Raw genomic sequence first — 22,587 nt, 5'->3', positions numbered from 1 at the left:
AGCCACCACTGTTCCTTGACATTTATACTTTGACATCTGCTCTCTGATACAGAAAGCTGCCAGATGTATTAGATATTTAAAACATTAAAAAAAAAAAAGAAAAAAAAAAGAGGGACTAGCAGAGTCTTTTGGTCACAGGAAAGCGGCACGATTTTTAATACAGTAAGAGACAAACAAGGTTCAGAATCGTTATCTTCTATAGAAGGGAGTAAGTTGTTCATATTGTCATCAATTCACAGTTTTGTTTATGTATTTCGAAACGCTCACCAATGTTCTTCACCACCTCGACTGTGTTGACATATACTTCAAACACCGCCTTCTAAAGAAAGCCTGGTAGTGGAACAATTAGCAGATTTAATTGATCAGGAAGCCAAATTATTGCAGGAATCTGTGCGTTCCCAGCGCCAATTTAAATCCATACATTGCATTTGCTCAGATCCAGTACTACAGCGTAATATAAACACATGCCACCCGAGACTGGATAAAACCAATGCAACGTGCAACCAATCGCTTCTGAAATCCTTAGCCCGTGGCAGAAACTATATGCTGTTTAACCAAGAAAATCATTTCAAACTGCAATTACTGCTGTTTACTTGATCATTTCCTTAGGAGCCAATCCTATTTTCCAGAGAGCACTTCATTCATGGACCAAGCTTTTTGTGTGCGTGTGAGCTAAACTGAGAAAAAAAACATACAATTACAATATACAAATAAATATACAATTACAAATTGTTTACTCGCGCGTAACCCAACCTCAGGCTAGCTGGAAGCAGCCACAGAAAAGGTAAGATAATAACGGGCAGGCATCTACCTTCACTCCCTAAATTGCTGTGTGCTCAAGGAGCATTTTTATTTCAAGAAGGTTTGGGGACGACAAATCAGCGCCTGCACGTTTGACTTGCGATGTCTGTAAGATACGCTGCCTTTCTGTTTCAAAGGCAAAGACGTAAAACTTCATTTCCACCCTCCCAAAAAAAAAAAAAAAAAAAAAAAAAAGAAAAAAATCACACTTACAAAAGAGAAAGATGAATTTGAAAATTCATTACATGTATTTTCAACACTGAATTGTTTACGAAAAAGCGACCCCATGCGATTCACTGCCTCTGTGATGCCATTTTAGAAACTACTCTGAGGCAGCCTCAAACACTGGGCCGTTTCCATCTACTTTTAAAAAAAAAAAACAAACAAAACCAACCTGTTCCCTCCTGTATTTGGTGCCAGAGCACAATGAAATCAAATGGAAATTAATGAGAAAATGCAAAATGACTACCATCACGCTGAATAAGAGTACGGCAAGTTTCCACTGAAAACAAAGTACGGAAATACCGCATTATTCCTCCACGGTGTAGGAATAATAACAGTAAGTTCAAACTTTCAGCTCAGCAAGCTCTGTCACCAAGACAAAAGCAACCCACTTAAGCAGCTAGAAAAGATTTTGAAATAATTAATTCCTGCAAATAAATGAGGACGTAAGAGCCCCGAGCCACCTTATTATTTTCTTGGCCTCCCTCTGTTCCTTGCATTTCAGAGCTGCAGGGCTGCCAGCGTCTAGCCTAAATATCTACATGCTGCACGTGTCAAGTCTCAATTCGTAGAGTGGAAAAAAAGAAAAAAAATTTCCTGGGCAGAAATGCCATCTGAAGCATCACCACGGCATGCCCAGCAGAGGCAGGGACACAGAAGGTGGCATCTCTGATGGGGACGGGCAGAGGACATGAGGGGCTGCCGATACCTCCCCCAGGCAGCTGAATAAGCCAGACCTTGTGTAAGCATCTTCCCAAAGGCTATTCCAGATGCTCTTCCATAAGAGGCAGAGGGAGAGCACGTGGCTGCCTCCAGCATGGAGCCCAATGTCCCCAGAGAGCCGGGACAGGTTGCCAGAAAGCCCAGCTCAGCCCGTGTCACCGCTGGCCTGCAAGAACGCCTGACAAGACGGCAAGATGGGCAAACGTAATATAATAAATGCGATACTCGACAGCCCCGGGCATCCTGCTGGGAGAAAGGGAAGCCGGCCGGGGGAAAAAGGGACTCACTTCTCTGACTCAACTGACATTTGCCAAACATTGGTGAAAATGAGCAAGAGCTGCCAACGATAAGTGGGGAGCCCAGAACGCGCGGCAGGCGGAGGCAGGCTCAACACGACACCCGGTGCCGTATAAAATTCACCGCTCTCACCCAGGTGATTTCCTCCGTGTTGTCTTGACGGTATTTAACCAGTGAAACGTAGCACTTGGAGAAAACTGCTAATACACTGAAATAGCTCCATCCCTCTGTAGATTCCCATTCCTCTATTAAAACAAACAAACAAGTGTTTTTAAAAGCAATACATATACTAACTTTAAAGCCCACAATGAATAAATGTAACCTTATAAGTAGTTGTGTCGATTCTAAGACTTGCTCATTGCTCATTCCGTCAATAGAAAGGGGCACAATAATGTGTGAAGTGATCCCGTTCCACCGGGTCATAAAGGCCTAGAAAAGCCAGTGTGGCCGCTATTGCGTGCCCTCTCCGTCTTACACCCTTTATTACGCCAGAAAAACAACCGCGACAACAACACAAAATGCTGCGCAGTCCAGATGTTCACTTGTATTGCCCCGTCATTAGTTTCCCTGCCTCACCGCTGGAAGGAAATGGAAATTATTTCTCCAGAGCATCAACCACCGTGGGGCTGCCGTGAGAAAAGCACTGATGCAACCATCAAAAGCATAGCGGTATGAACACGCATTTTTGGGTTTTTTTACCGTTACACAAAACAATTAAAGCTGGAGGAGACAGGCAAGGTAGGAGGAGAAGGAAAAAAAAAAATACATCAAAGGATTTGTTTTAATACCTGGCACAAAGGGTGCTGGAAGCCTTGAGATAGGAAGAGAAGGCAAAGGGAACAGGCAAAACCTGAGCTCCATAATGCAAGAACATCGGTGGAGTTGCATCAGCTTTACAACAGCGCAAGCCACGTTGAAACGTAGCGCAGACATTTAGGAATAAAAGCATGTCTGGTTTGCTCCTCAACAGCCTCTTCACAAACCAGCGTCTCACCTCCACGACCTAAAAATCAGTTTGCCTTTTTCTCCATCTCTTCCCTTCTTTCCAGAGCGAATTCTAGCGCAGTTCCTCTGCTTGTTTACTTTCACGTAAATCGGATTAACTCAACTGAAAGCAAGGCAGTTCCAGTTCTCTAAAACCAGCTCAGCTGAAGGAAGAATAAAACCTTCCAGAGCCACAGAAGCTACATTACTAGGAAAATTAACACCACCAAACACCAATGCGTCGGGTTAACTTACACCTACCGCTTTGGCTTTGTGAGAAAGCCTTTTAGACTCATCGTAGCCCCCAGACTCGTCGCAGGGAAAGATGGACACTGGTTCAGATTTCTCTTCTGATGGCACTTATTTTTCCACTAAATTTGGTAGCTGAAGAGCGAAATAACCGGGGTAAACAAACATTTTAAAAGACTTAAATAGCCACATTTATGGTTAAACTGTCGTGTAATATTAGTACGGCACCGTGACACAGGTGAAAACACAAGAGAACCCGGGAGGCGAGAGGGACGTCCTTCAGTTGAATCCAGTCCAGTGACACGTTAGAGAAATGGCATCTCATTCATAATACAGTTTCATTTGGTTCTTTACATGATTAAACCTATTAAAAAGCTGCTGAAGAGCCTCATTTCCTTTCCCCCTCCGACAGCCTTTTGCTTTAGCACGCTAAAGCCAAGCTCTTCCAGTTTTCGCATAAGACAGGCTCTCTCTTCCAGCGATCCCTCTTTACACGCTTTGGGAACAGTTGGACTCTTCTTCTGGAACACAGGTGACCAAAATTGCACTTGTATTCCAAAATGGCTCTCAATTACCTTACGCGTGGAATGAACAGTCTTGAGGAATCGACGTTAATTAAAAGCATTAGCTTGTACACTGTAACAGTTCCATTAGCAAATATACAGCTTCCACTTGAAGTACCTCACCTAATACGTCCAATTCCTTTTTTTCCCCATAGATACGCTTAAAAGAGGAGATGATGCTTAGCTTAGGAAAAGAAGTCTCACTTACCTTCCTTTAAATCAACACTACAGCTTCCTCCAAGTCTTTTATAATACGAGCCCGACTCCAAGCTTCTCATTCCTTTAAAGAATGACCAATACAAGTAACAAGAGTGGAATTCCGCGATAAGCTAAAATGGGTTATTTTTGCATCGATCCATCAACGGCGTGTGCTGTCTGATCAGTGGAGTAAGAACCTGTGGTTTCTGGAAACCCCTTTGTCATCGGTGCTTTTAGTACCAGATACAGGAACACGCTTCATTTTCTACACCGTGAGCAACAGTCGTTGTTTTTCATCTGAAACACTCTACAGCGAAAGAAAAAAACCCATCCTTGAGAGGAATTATAGGAATTTGGTACTTGGACACTTCACAACACACTTGGCAAAATACAGGAGGCGGCCTCAAACAACTGATGTATTAAAAATTCATATTCACTTGCTATGCTGCTCCTTCAACACCAGCGGCGCATCGGCTACCAAGAGAAGACGACCAACGCACACCAAGCGCTGCTCTCGTTGGGTTCCCACGCGGTTACACCAGCCACAGAACGAGGCCGTTCTGTTCGCTTCTGCCTCCGGCACAACGCATCTTATGCTCTCTGACACTAAACCACAGAACTTTAGCATGTTTCTTTTTTCCCCCCCTGCCCAGAACACAAATTTCACCGTATCCCGGTTATCGCGTGAAGGCGAAGTACCACAGGAAGACCGGACGCAACCCTACCGTCGGATTCACAAACCTATTAAGGCAGCCCGCTGACTCAACAGAACGCACAAAACCACAAAACTGACCACAATGACTTAAATTGGGGGTTGGGTAGGTAGTCGTTTTCTCTATTTCGTGAAAATTTCAGTTTTGCCCATCCTGTATCAGGGTGAAACTGAAGCCTTTTCGTTTTAAAGTAGGCGTGCACAAAAACTGCTGATAATTAGAGAAAATCCTACATCGCCTCCTAGCTAGGACAGCCTTCTGGAATATAGAAGATCCAGCTGAACCCTGTATCCAAGATAGGTTCCCTTCTGTCTCTCCCAATACATAGATCAAACTCATCTGGCTCAATTAATATTTAATCATCCACACAAAAGGGATCAACTTCCACAGAACAGATAGAGGGCATGTTGGATGGCGCAATGCAGCTTCCTTCAAGCAAAAGTAGTTCAGGACCTGAAAACAGGCTGCGTTACTTCTGATTTTGGAGCTCTCGCACATGGCGCTTTCATCTCTGTTCCCAAAAGAAATTGTGCCTACCTAGTCAAAACGCAGAGGAATTCAACCTGGAATTCTCGTACCCTTGGCTATTCCAGGGTGGCTCTTTCTCATCCAAAAAATTACCTATTTTTAGGTTTTAAGAAAACCGCTCTTAGATTTTAAAAAGGAATATTAAAGCCTGGAGCTATATTTCTTCATGAAGTCGCTAAGGGTAAAGCTTCAGGAGAGCTAATCCAATATCGGACCCGAGGCGCCAACATCAATTGCATCCAAACTGAGCGCTTAAGAATTTTTTTTGGTTTACGTTTGTCAATTGAAAACGCCCAATTAGTGTTTTCTAGCTGTAAAAGATAACTTTAAAGAGACACCCCAACATTTATTACGTTTCTTGCAAAACGAAGACGCATCAGCTGTTGGAAGACTCAGAAGATGGAGACCCAACGTAAGAGACGCTTTCCAAGCGCTCATTTGGCAGCAGTGGCATACGCTCGGGTTTCAACCTGGAAAGGCTCTGGGCCACCTGACTTAGAAAACGATGGCAAAACAAGAAGCCACGTATACGTGGACAAAAAAGAAGAGATGGAAACACCCCCTTCAATTCCTTAGATCTTCAAAACCTCTCCCCTAGTACGATATGCTTCCCGGGTTATCTAACAGTCAAATGAATAACACGGGGTATGCACCTGATCATTTGATTTTTGCTTCCTCGTGTGGATTTACATACCCACACAAATAAACCTTTCAAATTCCGAGGTAAGACGAAGCAGATATTCCCTCCGCTGCTCGGTCGTGCTCAAATAGAAGGCCAACACGCTATATAAAATCCCCCCACTGCGTGGAGATCCAGGCAATATTCCAAGCACAATGGGGTGGGGTGAGGATGTTTTTGTTCAATTTCTTGCTGAGGCTGGATTATCTCATGCCCTTATGGTTATCCGTACAGAACCTGCCCTCTGCGATAAAATGGGGTTTTAACAGCGTCACCTATTGCAAAGCAGCTTGTCTTCACCAGGTCCAAACCCTGCCAAAAGTCCCTCAATAACTGTCCGTTTGCAGCTCTATATATTATTTCCATTGGTAGCAATTTGTCTCGCTCGCACACAACGTCAGTTAAAATGCAAATTCTATGCAAAATGAGGGACCGACGAATTCACCAGTGAATATACTTCGTATGGATTAAATTCTTCCTCATATTGGAGTAATTCCTCACCCTCCAAGTAGTCCCACACATTTCAGGGGGGTAACTCACGTTACACCGATTAAGATTAAAGAAGAGGAGGGGGAGGGGGGGGATAACTGTAAGCCAGTTTATGTCATAACTATGCAGACCCACCGACATCTTCCCTCTTAAAGGAGGAAAAAAAAAAAAACCCCAAACCAGAAACAAACAGCTGCCTACAATCAAAGCCATTAAAAAGAAATTACCTCAAGCAGGGGGCTGAGGCAGCGGGCAACGCTACACCTCGCAAATTAGCCATTTATCAAAGAGCGACTGGATGCACAGGGACAGTGCCCTGGCAACTGGGCGTGGCTGGACAAATCCACCGTTTTACCCAATTATTTTTCGTCAGCATCACCAAATTACCACCGACAGTATAAAAGCCAGCAGGGCTTGTCTCCTTTTATGACCGTTTACAACCCAACCTGAGAAACGTCTCCGGAGAAGCCAACTACAAGGTTTATAAACCCGCATCCGCGTCCCTTGGAGAAAAACAGGGCAGAGGCGCAGAAATCGAGTCCACGCCATCACGTGCCGGCTGGATATTTCTTCTGTCAAAACAAACTGCCCTTTTTCTCCAGGGGAGCGCGGGGAAAACCCGCACCGAGCGGCGCCCGCTGCCAACTCCGGCTGAACGAAACGAGACAGCTGCTTGAAGAAAATAAATAAATAAATAAAAATAAAATAAAGAACGAACAGAAAAGAAACAGCCCTTCGCTCAGCCGCGCGGCTGGGTTATCGCAATACTTATCAATTCCCACGCAGAGACGGGGAGAGCCCCATCGCTCGCTGGGGGGGGACCAGGGGGCTGGGGACCGAGCCCCCCCCGCCACCCCCAGCAGTAAAACCCCTTCTCCGGCTGGCCATGGGGTGCACCCCTCATCTGCTGCCCCCCCCCCCCCCCACCGTGGGGCTCCCCTCACGCCCCAAAACCCCCCGGGGCTCCCCGCCCTTGCGTTACGCCGAGAGCGCGGGAGATGCTCCGCCGAGCCCGCGCCCCGCCGCGTTGCCGGCCCCCACCTTCTTGGGTCTCTTCCTCCTCTGACTGCCGCCGTTGCACTTCTCCCCGCCGTCGCTTTTCTGGGCTACCTCCTCGTTCATGCTGGCGAGCGGCTGTGCCGGCTCCCGGCCGCGCCATGCACCGGGCTGCGCGCGCCCGGCCCCGCCCCGGCCCAGGGTGGGGCCGGCGGGGGGCGGGGCCAGCAGCGTTACCATGGCAGCGGCGGGGGCGGGGGAGCGGGGCCCCGCCACACACCGGCCACCGGCGCCGTTATCACCGCGGAGATAATCAATCGATCGATCGATCGATCCCCGGGTGGAGCCCCTCCGCTCGGCTCCGGGGAGACCCCCCCCTTGCGGTGCTGCCTCCAGCTCCGGGGCCACCGACAGCACAAGGACACGGGGCCAGAGGAGGCCGCGGAGATGCTGGAGCCCCTCTGCTGGGAGGACAGGCTGAGAGAGCTGGGGGGGTTCAGCCTGGAGAAGAGAAGGCTCCGGGGAGACCTTCCAGCCCCTTCCTGGCCCTCAAGGGGCTCCAGGAAAGCTGGGGAGGGACTCTGGAGCAGGGAGGGGAGCCACGGGATGGTTTTAAACTGGAAGAGGGGAGATTGAGATGAGATATTAGGAAGAAATTTGTTATTCTGAGGGTGGTGAGCCCCTGGCCCAGGTTGCCCAGAGAAGCTGTGGCTGCCCCATCCCTGGAGGGGTTCAAGGCCAGGTTGGACGGGGCTTGGAGCAGCCTGGGCTGGTGGGAGGTGTCCCTGCCCGGGGCAATGGGGCTGTAACTAAGCGACCTCTAAGGTCCCTTCCAACCCAAACCATTCTATGACCCTTCACCCTCTCACTACACTATTTCTTCTGGTCAATACACGAAAAAGAAAAGAAAAAAGAACAAGAATACTGTTCCACTTACAACGGAACAAAACAGCCAAGTAACTCGCCCTCCTTCTCCAAGAGCAGCGAAGGCTGGGGAACAAAAGAAAAGAGTCCCTTTAACTGCTTACTTGGCAGAGGAGAAGTTGGAGAACATGGAAAGGACCCAACGAGGCATGAATAGGCCCTGGCTGCTAACACAACCAACACCTGCAGCGCAAAAACAACGGCAGCAGTGTAACAGTCTGAAAATCCTTTCTTTTTCTTCCCCCCCCCCCTTTTGCTTTAAAAGTGACTTGTCTTCTTTGTTACCGATAGCTGTAGTAAACGCTACACAAAAAAGAAAAATAACTCATGTAAAAGTAAAGGGAGCTACAAAGCTTGAAGAAGGCGGGTGCCACACAACGCCGCATCTGTTATGCCAGAATTAGAGCTGCAATCACAGTCGCCGCGAGTATTTCGGGGAAGACGCACAACAGTCATTTGTTATCGGCGCCAGACACTCACGGAATGCATTTGGGCAACCTGTAAAGATGTGGTTCTTGTTTTAATTTCCCAACAAGCCCGCTCCGCACACAAATGCTGCGTTTAAAGCAAGAGGTCATCTCCCCTTTTCATGTTTTAGTCAAGTTTTGCACAAATTCATCCCCTGCCCCAGCCCTTTTTTCATACAAAACTAAGCCTTTTACATTCTTTGCCTGATATTTCTTTATTCCCACCAAGAAGCGATCCTTGGGTTAAGGCCGATTGGCAAAGTACGCGACTACAATGTATGGCGTGTTTTCTTCTTGCAATAATGTTTCTTGCCAAATTGAAAAACCAAAACGAAAAGAAAATATCACTGATATCTCTGAAGGTAAATACGAAGAAAACCTAAATCACATTCGATGGTTCTGAAAACTCAGAGGTGACGGTGCAGTGATGTAAATGGCATGAAACCCACAGTACCGCACTCTCAAATCCATCGCTTCTCCCTCTGTCCCTAAAAGAGATGGGACTTGCTACTACATTTTTAATACTGTACTTAGAGAGTCATTATTTTGGTCTTCAAGCTGGAGAAGAGTAAGGAACAGGACTGCAGGAGAATTCCGTGACCGCCAGGAAAAGGAGCAGATTTTCCTAAGAGATTTTTTTTACCGTGGAAGGCTTGGTGCCCCGTGGGAGGCAGAAGTCGCTGGGAGTCACGGCGAGCAGCATAAGGCCAGCGCCCCCGGGAGGCAGCCAGGAAGGTGGGAGAAAGAAGTGAGAAAGACACAGTTGGAGGATTTTTCAATTTCGTTACGCGCGTTTTCTAGTTCTTCGTACTCCATCCTCACATAAGTCCGGTCCAGGGTAAAAATACAGAGGGAATTAAGCAGCGGCCAGCTAGAAAGCTAGACTGTGCACGGAGGAGGATCCCTCATGTTAAGAAACCAGCCTGTAATGGTCCATCGTGAAGCTGCACATTTTCTCACCTGATCTTTGCTTTTTTTTCTCCTATCAGCACACCAGAGTCACACTGCCACACCGCTCCCCGTGACATCAAGTGTATGGTGCGCCAGTGCCCACAAGCAAAATACTGGAAAAGCAAACTAGTTACGGATGAGAGCTACGAAACCAGCACTGACTCCCATGCACTAATTTACTGAAGGCCAACCGCCTCGTTAACCTTAAGTGTTCTTAGCTCACGTCCTCGAATCCTGGGCATTCACCTGCCGAAACACGGTTTTAGGCGCAAAGGAAACAAATGCTCTTGCTCAGTAACAACGCGCCAGTACTTTTCGTTTCCCACAATCCCCAAAATCCAGCACGAAGCCTAACCCACATCAGCTAACCCACCCCAGGGAATCCCAGCCCGGGTGAATTGCCAACGGGTCCAATAACGGCGCAAGCTCAGGTCTGATAACCGCAGGTGGTGTCTCAAAGAAATGCCCAAACACCCCAGTAAGTCCTGGACATCCAAGCCTGCTGAAGGCACTCTTCCTCGTTTAAAGCAGTTAGGAAAAAAAAAGCAAAGCTATTGTAGCATGCGGATTGTATTTCCTTCACAAAGCAAAACTCATTAGCTGAAAAAAACATGCAGACATAATCAAACTTCCAACATGGGGAGTTGCACAGGAAGTAATTTTTAACTCGCTTGACACAAGGCAGTTCCCATGAGCGAGGGTTTAGATGATCAGGTAGATTAGCGTCAGGAAGCTTCCCACGGATATATCCTGTCTGTTATGTTGTTTCCAAGCCCGTATTCATTACGCCCAAGTCCTCCAGGTGTCAGCTGAAGTCCCTCAATTCACCCACCATCTGAACCACATTCCAGGGAACAACCTTTCGGGTTATCAACATACAGTTACCTCCCTTCATACAGCTTTGGCAAAGGGGATTCCACCCCAGCTTAAGTTTTCTTTATGGAACTGAAAAGAAACCACACACCAAAAGCGTGAAGCAAGTTCTTCAAAGTGCTGGCCAGCCTCCCCACGAGCATTGCCAGAAGCTCCGGGCAGTACATTAGCAGTAACGGCAGCGGTATTAAATGAATCCCTTTAATTTGCTAAGCGCCGTCAATTGGAAAGGCTTCCTCGCTGAGTTTTGCCTGGGTTTTTTCCAGTCCTAGGACCCTCCCTCCCCAAATGCCTTCACGTCAGCAGGTAAACCAAAGCCCCAGAAGAACGTCCTCCGTACGACTGGGGGCAGATGACACCAGCCTCTGCGACACTGCTGTTGGGTCACTGCTGCTGTGTAAGCCATCGGGCTCATCACTGCCTCGGGCATGCCTATACCATCAGGCAGTCACTAGCTTTCCCTTTTCTACCACACAAGTCATGCTTTCCTAGTAGAAAATCATCTTTTTCTTTTTCCGGAGTCATTCCTTATGGTGTCATTCCCGGTTACTTCCACAGTTGTTAACATTTATTCCTACACGGCCAGCTCTATACCACTGAATTCAACAACAGCAGACCCGTTAAATTTAAGATTAAATTGTCAAATCCCACCACCACAAACGACAACAATTAAAAACTTACTTTGTCGTTCAGCTGGGGCTTCTTTCTACACCTTGACCTTACTTCATATTCTGCACCTATGCTATCTATACTTTAAAAAAAAAAAAAATAATAATCATGGCCAGTAAGTGAGAACATTTCCACATTCCACATTTTGGGAACTAAAGGCTGGGGGGGGACCTTATCAATGCGTACAAGTATTTGATGGGAGAGAGTAAAGACGACTGAGCCAAGGCTCTTCTCCGTGGTGCCTGGTGATAGGACAAGAGACAACGGGTGCACTAACTGAAATGCAAGAAATTCCATTTAAACATAAGAAAAGAAAAAAAACCCGCCTTTTGAAACGTAAAGGAACAGATGACCTAGATAAACTATGAATTCTCAACCCTTAGAAATACTCAAAACTTGGCCGGACGTGGCCCTGAGGAACCTGCCCCGCCTGACCCTGCTGTGAGACAGGGGTTGGACTAGACCATCCCCAGAGACATCCCCCCCACACCTCCGCTGTTCTGCGCAGCTACAGACACAGAGCCTTGATTCCGCTGCTTCTGAAGCGTGCTTTGCTTTTTGCAGTTGTTGAAGGCATTAAAATACGCGGGTCTTCCAGCTGACTAATTCCAAAAATTGTCATTCTTAAAACGGTGACACCTGTATTTTGTCAGTTGCTTCTATGTTTAGCATTATATATTAAAAAAGGCCCCTCTAACTATCACGTACGTTAAGTATTCTTTATCTATGCAGCAGCACGCCACAGATGATCATCTGGGATTTTATCGACTCGCCGCTACAGGAGTTTCTGCTGGTTACCTTGAGCCGAACCCTCAGCTTCCATCTGGCCCACCCTGATAAGGGAAGAACAATAGAATGAATCAGAGTCGGATGAAAAAGCCTTCTACGGTTTACCACCGAAATCATTAAAGGAAAGAGTTAAAGTATGCATTTACTTCATTATACCAAAAATTCCCAACCAATTATCTTTATGATGGAAGCAAGTTAACGAACAGATATCACAGAAATGTGCATTTTTACACACCGTCATAGGAATGTTCCCTGTTTGTTCCCTCCTCAATGAACACAGCACAAACAGAATCAGTAGCAGAGAAACAAAGGCACAAGCAAGGGAAAAAAAAAAAAAAAAAAGAGAACAAGGAAAATATTTTTACCCCGCTCAGCAAATAATCGAATTATTCCTTTTTAACTTGGCAAACACTTTTCCTCCCCCCCCCACTATAGTTTGCTCTGTGTAAAAATTCTGAGTGAAATCCTGGCCCTGATAAAGCCAAAGGGAGTTTCATCGTTGACGTCATCCAGCCTAGCCAACCATTACCATTTAAACACAAAAATAGCTCCCGCGAATATAACCATCATCCTCGTGCAAGGAGCAAGCGGGGCTTTTAATACACAACAGTTGACCCAGACACCACAGAAAGCGTTTATTGTTTTAATGCAAAGTGGATACAACCTAAAAGTGTGCTCCTTGGTATGAAAGCATTCGTCTCTTGAGAGAGGGGGTGAAACAATGAAGAGATCTAACTGGTCAATTCACATCAATTTAATTTTGTTTTCCCCAGCACATCTTCCAATTGTCAGCATGGAAAAAGAACCACCGTGGAAGACCAATGGTTGAAGCACTTGTCAGCGACCACTGCTGGCAGATGAACCCTATGGCCGCAAGCCCTTGGCTACCTGTGTCTGACCGAGGACACGCAGCAATAGTCCACGCAAGTAGGATGCGAAACGGAGGCCCAAGGTGTGGGACAGGAGGCCCCGAGCAGGACCCATCATTCCCGACATTTGCTACCCCCTCAAGCAAAATCCTAGATACAGCCTTGCTTTTTTCTTACGCCTAGTTGGGCCTGGGCCCAGGAAAGACAAAGAGATGAACGATCTTTACAACAAGAACAGTTGAGGTTCTAGCCCAAATTGTAACTCACAAGAATAGCCCAAGTGTAGAAAAAAAACCATTTTTCACAAAAACCATTTCACCATTTCACAAAAACAAAAAGCACTGTGACCAAAGAGGTAGGTCAGCGTTTGTTTCTACTCATTCTGACTGTAACCTCCTAAGTAAGAAGATGTGCCACAGTTTTCCATTAAAACCACCTGCTATGTTGTGTTCAAGAAACACCAGAACGCTACTGAGGTCTAAAACATGCAACGAAGCGATCTTTCCTTAATCCGGATTTGAGTTACATCGCTATGACTGACCTGGTAACGAATCTTCTCAGGATGGTAAGAGAGACAAGAAATACAAAGCCATCTCTCCCAAGAAATACACCCGATCTGCCCTTCCGCTCTTTTAATAAATCATGTTTGAAAAGGAAAGCCAATAAAAATCAAATAAGTAAAAACTCCCAGCTCCGTTTTACTCCCAGTTTCCACCGTCAGCGCCCCGGCCAGAGAGCTGTAACGACCCAAGGCCCTTTCCCTGTGCCACGTTCCAGGTGTGTTCTGGTCCCCTGTCACAGCCGGTTGCCACACCACAGAAAGCCAGCAAATATTCCTGTGGCAAGTGCTCCTGGGTGACTCCTCTCCCCAGAGGAGTATCTTCTTGTTGGTGGCAATCTCAAAACAAAGGCGATACCTATCTTGTGTGTTCTCGGTGTAAAGCTACAATACGTAGTACCCTCTCACCGCCAAACATACCACAGTTGATGCCGCACAGCGATACTGGAGGTGCGTATATCAAGAAAAGGTTCTTCTCTCAAAGGTAAATATTCCCAACTTGTGAAAATTTCACATCTGGGTTTGATACTGTCAACGACTTGCATATGCATTTAAAAAAGATAATACATATATATTTAATCACTTGGTTCTATTCCTTGCCGCTGACATCCTCGCGAAAAGTGTCATTCCGTGGAAATGGCAAAGAACTATCAATATTTAAGGTTTTTTACATGGGATTCTCTACAGCCTTTAAACGCTGTTGAAAGTCAAATCAGCAGCGCAACATGCTGGAATAAATGTGAGATTACCTATTGAAACGCCCATTACAAAGGAAGTAACGCAGTATGCAAATTTTACTTTTTTTTTTTCCTAGAAAGAGTGAATCATTAATGTCAAGCCACCAAACCCATTAGAAAAATAAAGTCATTGTCTAAAGAAAGAATTAACTTTAAAACAACCGGTTATTTTAATGAAACACTGACTGACTTTGTCCTTCAGCATTAACACCTCCTATTTGCTGGGATCATACAATATTTCTAGCGTTTATCTGCGTTATAATTGTCAGCCAAGTCTTGCAGAGGTATGATCATCTGCCTGGTTTGAAGCACTCCGCAAGTCACGTACGCAGCAAAGATCCACAAACAGATCGCCAAAAACGTGAGGCTGGGCAGAAGGAATTCCTGTTGGCGCTCGTAGCGTGCCGTAGATCAAACAAATTAAAATCCATGAACTGAATGCACCATTTTCTGCCCAGTGGGAGCTGCAAAATTGATCGTTTGCATTTATCCATCCATCTGGCGGTTCCAGTGGAGGGTAGGTGACCTCACATAACACCTCTGTCCAGAAGACATGGAACTTGGGCAAGAGAAAAGGCTCTTAAGTACCTTGCAATTATCATGCGGGTCACATGCTCCACGGCGATTGCTATAGAAACCAGACACTTACCAGGGACACTTGCTAGCTAGAAGCATTCTTCTCTTAACGCCTGGAATTGTCATTCTTTGGGTAGTTGTTTATTTATGTTTTAATTTGAACCAAAGGACTTGAGGGGTTTTTTTTTTGCATTCAGCTGGGAAAGCAAAGGTTACCAGAAACGAAATCGGAAATCAGTTATAACCACAAAGGAAAATCAGAAGTAATGTTTATGTCATCGGTTCCATAAAACACACTACCTTGTATTGTTTCACACGCACGAGCCGCAAGAGAAGCATGCCCTATTTTCAGCAGAAGGTAACAAAAGAAAGAACGTGGGCTTTTTTTCTTGCCAGGTACTCAAATGAGCCTCCGAGGTCGAAATTCTTGTAGGTATAGATGGTAGTTAGGATCGTTCTATGCAAACTTCTCTTGCCAGGTACTGCTTTCGTTTCCTTGTGAAATATTCTGATCAAACTTCCATCTCTTGGATTTACAGGTTGAGGGTTGTTTTTTTTTTTAAACTGTGTCTCAAAATAAACTCGAAACGTTCATCTGGAAGAGTTCCGCTCCTAGTGATTTTACATCCACCTACTTTGGACGAAAGAGCACAAAAAGCGTAACGGGATTGCCAGCACCGGGGGAGCGGAACCAGGACTGAATCCGGGAATGGCATCAGCGGCACAAGAGGAGCAGAAAAATTACACTCGTCAAGTTGAAAAAAAAGGGGGAAATGGAAAGAAGAGTCAGTGCTCCCTAAAGCCTATAGCGTCCTCCAGAGCTGGGGCCGGGAGGAGAGAGTCAGGACCTACCAACAGCAAACGTTTTGAAAGTCTTTGGGTAAATCGTGCAGCGTCCGACATACAGAGCGTGAAGCTACTGCCGCTATTACCAAGAAGGAACAGATGGTTGTCTACTGTTCCAGAAGTAAGGAAAAGTAAACAGCAACGGTACCGATGTAACCTTAACTCCACCCGTATTAATGCATTAATAGCCTAATCATAGCATTGCCTACCTCTCATCTCACTAGAGCCACCTGCCTCCGTCAGGGCTTAGGTGGCTACACCAAGGGATCAACACGAGACACGGAGCGAGGGCATCTGTTATCTGATGTGCAGATTTATTTATTTTTTAGAGACATTGGAAGACACGGCGTAGGGCGCGCTGCAGGAGTAGGAACAGGAGGGTGGCTCCACAGCCAGGGGAACCGCACTTCAGCCCAGCTAACAGGACTGGCGCTGCTACATCCGTCCCCGACATCGTACTTCATACAAGACAGATGCTAAAACCAAGCTGCTCACCGGAAAGTTTCTCATTTTCTGGGTGCTTATCCGAGATCCTGTGATCTTTTCTTCAAAGGGTTAAAAAAAAACCAAAAAAACAACACAAACACACACAACTTCCAGGCATAATCGAAGTCAAGAGGACAGTTTATCGCTGGAATCAGCGAGATGAAATACACTTACTCTGAAAAAAGTTCCTGTTCTCCTGAACTAAGGGTCCAAACATAGTCAAAACTTCAAACCTACCATTCATCTCTCCCTCTCTTTCAGCATCCCACCTATTAAAGAAGAATAATTGTGTCTCCTCACTTAATGGAAACGTGCATGAAAATTAATCAATTATTTTTCAGCACTCTGGATATTAATTTGATGAGCGCTATAGATGAGCCCCCAAGGGAGTAATAATTGTGTCTTCAAAGGGGGGGGTTGAACAACATGTTGTAAATAAGGCCTAGGGCCACAAATCGAACGACGAGAAGGAAAGGCAACAAGCTATTGAACAGCTGTTCATTAAACACGTATCGTCTATTTTGTGCACCCGATACAGCAGGAGTTGGTGGAAAAAGTATTATGGGCATGTGTAATCGAAGACCGTATCGTGATGCGCACACATGACTGAGATAAATAAAGGGCGCAAAAACACCTTCTAGCTTTGCACTCCCCGTTAACTCCTTTCAGCGTGAGTTTTTAAGTACATACACGAAAAAAAATTAGTAAGGACTCAAATCTAAGCCAGGATCGGAGAGCAAGACTTTCCGATTTGACAGTCACTGCCATTTTCAGCCATCCCCTATCTCAGGTACATAGCTTTTACTCGATGATAGCAAACCCACCCATCATTAGGAACTTGCTCAAAACAGGAAAGAGCCAGTAAGAACCATTTCAGAGGGAAAATGAAAGGTTAATTAACTGAAAATATCTATTCCACAGGCAAAAGGAGGAAGCATGAGCTCTCCTGACTTAATCCCAACGCTGGCACCAGCTCCTTTGGCTTTTATTATTCATTACTAGAGCAAATCCCTGACACCCTAGGAGCTTACCAACTGGCTCCGAAGCTGCTGCATCCACCTGCCCAACTCCGCACACCGGCCCCACAAAGCACCGCCCTTGTCACAGGGACAGAACTAAAAGGCATCCTGTTATAGACTGGATTTTGTGAACTCGAGAGGGAATTGTTAGCAGAGGACACGCAACAGCAGTTTGAGTCCACCCACGAGCGGAGGAAAGGATTCAGACGCAGGAGGCAGCCGCTTACAGCGCCGAGCTCTGCACAGCACCGGAGACCTTCTGCTAAGGCACTTGACCTTTTATAAAATTTTACTCCTCTCCAAGAGATTGTATTTTCAAGCGGTTATTATTACTATTACAGGATTCAAGCGATTCCACAGTCTTGTTTCTCTGGGCCCGAGAGCAAGGAGCTAATGCTGTAAGAAGCCTCTGTGATAAATGGGACCGAAGGCATCTGAGCACTCATCGCGTAATCCCCGCTCCGAGCCGCAATCCCAAAGGCTAATGCCTGCAGCAGAAAATCCCGACGCCTTCTTAATCAATGAAATCACTGGATCGCAAAACACCGACGCCTTGAGTGACGGCTCTCCCCTAAAAAGCTTCCCGTTGTATGCCCGGCTATACCCAGCATCTTCCTGCACCCCATTTTTTTCCTGCCACGACGTTCTGTTTTGAAGCGTTTTAGTCCAATATCTGGGACAGTTTCTTGCCTCCAGTGGGGAAAAAAAAAAAAAGCCACACCACACTTCCCCCAACTTTCAGAGACAAATTGCGCATCTATATATTTAGCAACAAAAACTGGAGTAACATTTAACAAAGAATTTATTCTTCCCTTACTGTGAAAAGAACACTTCAGCACGTCAGTCTGACAGTCTTCTACTGAAAAAAAAGAATCCCTCGTGTTAGAAAATATTCTCTTTGGAACCGTACCAATAAGTACTCAATGAAATACACCTTTAAAAACAAGTCAGAAGTACTTCCCTTTTTCACCCACAGGTACTGCACTTTGTAAAAAAAAAAAAAAAAAATTATTGTGAAGTGGTTACTTTTAAAATATTAGATAAAATATGACTTAGACGTGCTGTGTGGTCAAGAAAAAGACGACCCCCCAGACCCCAGAGGCTGCTCTGAGCTACGGTGGCAAATTGCACGGAAAAAAAAATGCATTTCAGACGGTCCTTCTACAGCTGGGTCCTCAGAGTACAACACCCAGTGAAGTTTCAATTCAGTGAAGCATTTGATCACGTTTAAGTGCTTTTCTGTACTGCGACGGTCTCAAAACGCACGCTGGAGTGGTGTAATTATAAAATAACCTTATACAACAGTCTGTAAGCTCACCCATCCTGCCAATTATTCTGTAAAATGATGAAAAAATCAGATTGGCTTAGTCTTGTACTTCATTCAGTCCTCTTCAAACAGAAATCTTTTAGGTCAAAATTTTCAGGTACACAAGAAACAAGTGCTGTTGATTCATAGAGATGACGCTCACTAGACTGATTTTCTTATTAGTTTTGTGATCCTGCCATTTCTCTCAAAAAAAAAAATATAGTCACAGGCTTTCTAAATTACACCGGAGAGGCAGGACTTGCTCACGACATGTAATAAACTCGCACGTAAATAATATTTAATCATCAAATTCATGAACGATAAACATTAGTTTTAACATCGCAACGTACTTTCCAATACAGAGCTCATTTTTTGAGACACAGTGGAAGAGACCATCTTTCATAGCCGACACTCCCTCCAAAGAAATGGCCAGAACCCTCCACGGAGGAACCCTCTTCTCTCCGATTCACCTTAAGGAGATGGCACTTCTCTTACAGTGTGGCAATTAACACTCCCCACAGCGAGTAACAGGATGAATCATTCTAGCAACAGCACAAAAAAAAAAAAAAAAACGCACACCAAAATTTGAGGAAAATGGCTACGCTGTGTATTCTTCTGCCTTAAAATAGGTCTTTCCTTCATCTGCTGCACTGTGAACGGCCCAAATACGTTTGATCTTAGAATCATTTTTCTGTTTATAGCATCTTAAGCCAAAGCACGTAAAGAAATGAAAGCGTTTATTTTTAACTCCCTGTCTCAACTGGGAAAATCTGGCAGCGGAGATCAAGGACAGCCTCCGGAACACGGGTTCCCCTGGAGCCAAGCCTGCGGGGCGGCGGGCGGCCCCCGCCAGCCTGCGGTGGCCAGAGGGGCCACTCACACCAACTGGGACGATCCAGTTGAAGGTCGCCCTCCTCGTGGCAGGAGGGTTGAACTAGATGGCCTTTAAAGCTCTTTTCCAACCCAAACTATTCTACGAAAATTATTCTATCACAAGTAAACAAGCAACAGGACAAGAGGAAACGGCCTCAAGTTGTGCTAGGGGAGATATTAGGAAAAAAAATTTCACCAAAGGGGTTATCAAGCATTGGAACAGGCTGCCCAGGGAAGTGGTGGAGTCACCGTCCCTGGAGGTATTTAAAAGACGGGCAGACGTGGTGCTGAGGGACATGGGTTAACGGGGGTTTTGGCAGTGTTGGGTTGATGGTTGGACTTGATGATCTTAAAGGTCCCTTCCAACCTAAACGATTCGACGATTCATAGAATCATAGAATTGTTGAGGTTGGAAGGGACCTTTAAGATCATCGAGTCCAACCTTTAGCCTACCCTGACAAAAGCCACTTCTAAACCATGTCCCTCAGTGCCCCATCTACCCTTTTTTTAAACACCTCCAGGGATGGTGAATCCACCACCTCCCTGGGCAGCCTATTCCAATGTTTAATAACCCTTTCAGTGAAAAAATGTCTCCTAATATCTAATCTAAACCTCCCCTGACGTAACTTGAACCCGTTTCCCCTCGTCCTATCACTTGTCACCAGGGAGAAGAGGTCAGCCCCCATCTCTCTACAACCTCCTTTCAGGTAGTTGTAGAGGGTGATAAGGTCTCCCCTCAGCCTCCTCTTCTCCAGGCTAAACAACCCCAGCTCCCTCAGTCGTTCCTCATAAGGTTTGTCCTCCAGGCCCCTCACCAGCTTTGTAGCCCTTCTCTGGACACGCTCCAACACCTCAATGTCCCTCTTGTAGCGAGGGGCCCAAAACTGAACGCAGTACTCGAGGTGGGGCCTCACCAGTGCCGAGTACAGGGGGATGATCACTTCCCTAGTCCGGCTCACCACACTATTCCTGATACAGGCTAGGATGCTGTTGGCCTTCTTGGCCACCTGGGCACACTGCTGGCTCATATTCAGCCGGCTGTCAACCAACACTCCCAAGTCCTTTTCTGTCGAGCTGCTTTCAAGCCATTCTGCCCCAATCCTGTAGCGCTGCATGGGGTTGTTGTGTCCCAAGTGCAGGACCCGGCATTTGGCCTTGTTGAACCTCATACCATTGGTCTCAGCCCATCAGTCCAGCCTGTCCAGATCCCTCTGCAGAGCCAACCTACCCTCAAGCAGGTCAACACACCCGCCCAGCTTAGTGTCATCTGCGAACTTACTGAGGGTGCATTCGATCCCTTCATCCAGATCATTGATAAAGATATTAAAGAGAACCGGCCCCAGCACCGAGCCCTGGGGGACACCACTTGTGACCGGACACCAACTGGATTTAACTCCATTTACCACCACTCTCTGGGCACGGCCATCCAGCCAGTTTTTTACCCAGCGAAGAGTACACCTGTCCAGGCCATGAGCAGCCAGTTTCTCCAGGAGAATGCTGTGGGAAACAGTGTCAAAAGCTTTGCAAAAATCCAAGTAGATAACATCCACAGCTTTTCCCTCATCCACTAAGTGGGTCACCTTATCATAGAAGGATATTAGGTTTGATAGGCATGACCTGCCCTTCACAAACCCATGCTGACTGGGCCTGATCACCCTGTTCTCCTGCATGTGCCATGTAATGGTACTGAGGAGGATCTGTTCCATGACCTTCCCAGGCACCGAGGTCAGACTGACTGGCCTGTAGTTCCCCGGATCCTCCTTCCGGCCCTTCTTGTGGATGGGTGTCACGTTTGCTAACCTCCAGTCAGATGGGACCTCCCCGGTTGTCCAGGACTGCTCATAAATGATACCAAGTGGCCTGGCGAGCACCTCCGCCAGCTCTTTCAATACCCTTGGGTGGATCCCATCCGGCCCCATAGATTTGTGCACCTCCAGGTGCTGAAGCAGGTCCCTCACCATTTCCCTTTGGATTAGAGGGGCTTCATTCTGCTCCCCACCCCTGTCTTCTAGTTCAGGGGTCTGGGTGCTCAGGGAACAACTGGTCCTACTGCTGAAGACTGAGGCAAAGACTGCATTAAGTACCTCAGCCTTTTCCTCATCCTTGGTCACTATGTTGCCGGCCCCATCTACTAGAGGACAGAGATAATCCTTAGTCCTCTTCCTATTGCTAATATATTTATAGAAGCTTTTTTTGTTGTCCTTGACAACAGAAGCCAGGTTTAGCTCCAGCTGGGCTTTGGCCCTCCTGATTTTTTCCCTACATAGCTTAACTACCTCTTTGTAGTCGTCTTGAGTGGCCTGCCCTTCCTTCCAGAGGCCATAGATCCTCTTTTTTTCCCTAAGTTGCAACACTAGCTCCCTGTTTAGCCAGGCCGGCCTTTTTCCCCGACGGCTTGTCTTCTGGCACATGGGGACAGCCTGCTCCTGCGCCTTTAAGACTTCCTTCTTGAAAATCATCCAGGCTTCCTGGGCTCCTTTGCCCTGGAGGACTGCCTCCCAGGGGACTTTGTCAACCAGGCTCCTGAAAAGCCCAAAGTCCGCCCTCCGGAAGTCCAAGGTAGCACTTCTGCTGACCCCTCTCCTTGCTTCTCGCAGAATCGAAAACTCTATCATTTCATGGTCACTGTTCCCAAGACAGCCTCCAACCTTCACATCCCCCACAAGACCTTCCCTATTTACAAACAACAGATCCAGCAGGGCACCTTCCCTAGTTGGCTCTCTCACTAGCTGTGTCAGGAAGTTATCCCCAGCACATTCCAGGAACCTTCTAGACTGTTCCCTCCCTGCTGTATTGTATTCCCAGCAGATGTCCGGCAAATTGAAGTCCCCCACGAGGACAAGAGCTCGCGATCTTGAGACTTCTCCCAGCCGTTTATAGAATATTTCATCTGCCAATGAAATATTCCATCATCTTCATGTCATCTTCCTCAATAAAGGCGCTGTTGGCGCGATTGCTGCCCACACAGATACTCAAGACAGATGTATCATCGCAAACCTAACCCACCGTATCTGACCATTTTGGAAACGGGGAGAAATCTTTTCCTTCTTGTGTAAAATCGGCATGGAGTCCATAGGGAGGTTAGATTCCTCTGCTGTGCACCTCGAGCTCAGCTTAGTTTAAAAAAAAAACCAAACCAACCAACCCACCCACCCACAACAAAGCAACAACAGAAACACAAGCTGGAGAAATGTTAATCTG

The 22,587-nt window shown here is 46.4% G+C and overlaps 1 protein-coding gene across 6 annotated transcripts in view; it reads right to left on the bottom strand.

Moving 5' to 3' along the window:
* Window positions 1-22,587, bottom strand: part of ANK2 (ankyrin 2) — a 334,684-nt gene that overhangs the window by 232,474 nt on the left and 79,623 nt on the right. The window contains exon 1 of one of the 6 annotated variants that reach the window (XM_074588640.1): window positions 7,488-7,652. The exons of the other annotated variants lie outside the window; for them this stretch is intronic. Within the exon in view, the coding sequence (XP_074444741.1) occupies window positions 7,488-7,568 (81 nt within the window). The 5' untranslated portion in view covers window positions 7,569-7,652. Of the gene's footprint in view, window positions 1-7,487; window positions 7,653-22,587 lie in introns of those variants that run through there. 6 annotated transcript variants of the gene reach the window in all.

Source organism: Larus michahellis, chromosome 5 (assembly GCF_964199755.1).
Source record: "Larus michahellis chromosome 5, bLarMic1.1, whole genome shotgun sequence".
In the NCBI taxonomy this organism is placed as follows: Eukaryota; Metazoa; Chordata; class Aves; order Charadriiformes; family Laridae; genus Larus; species Larus michahellis.
Note: the sequence above shows the minus strand (reverse complement) of the source record. Positions and strands in the feature narration are given on the sequence as shown.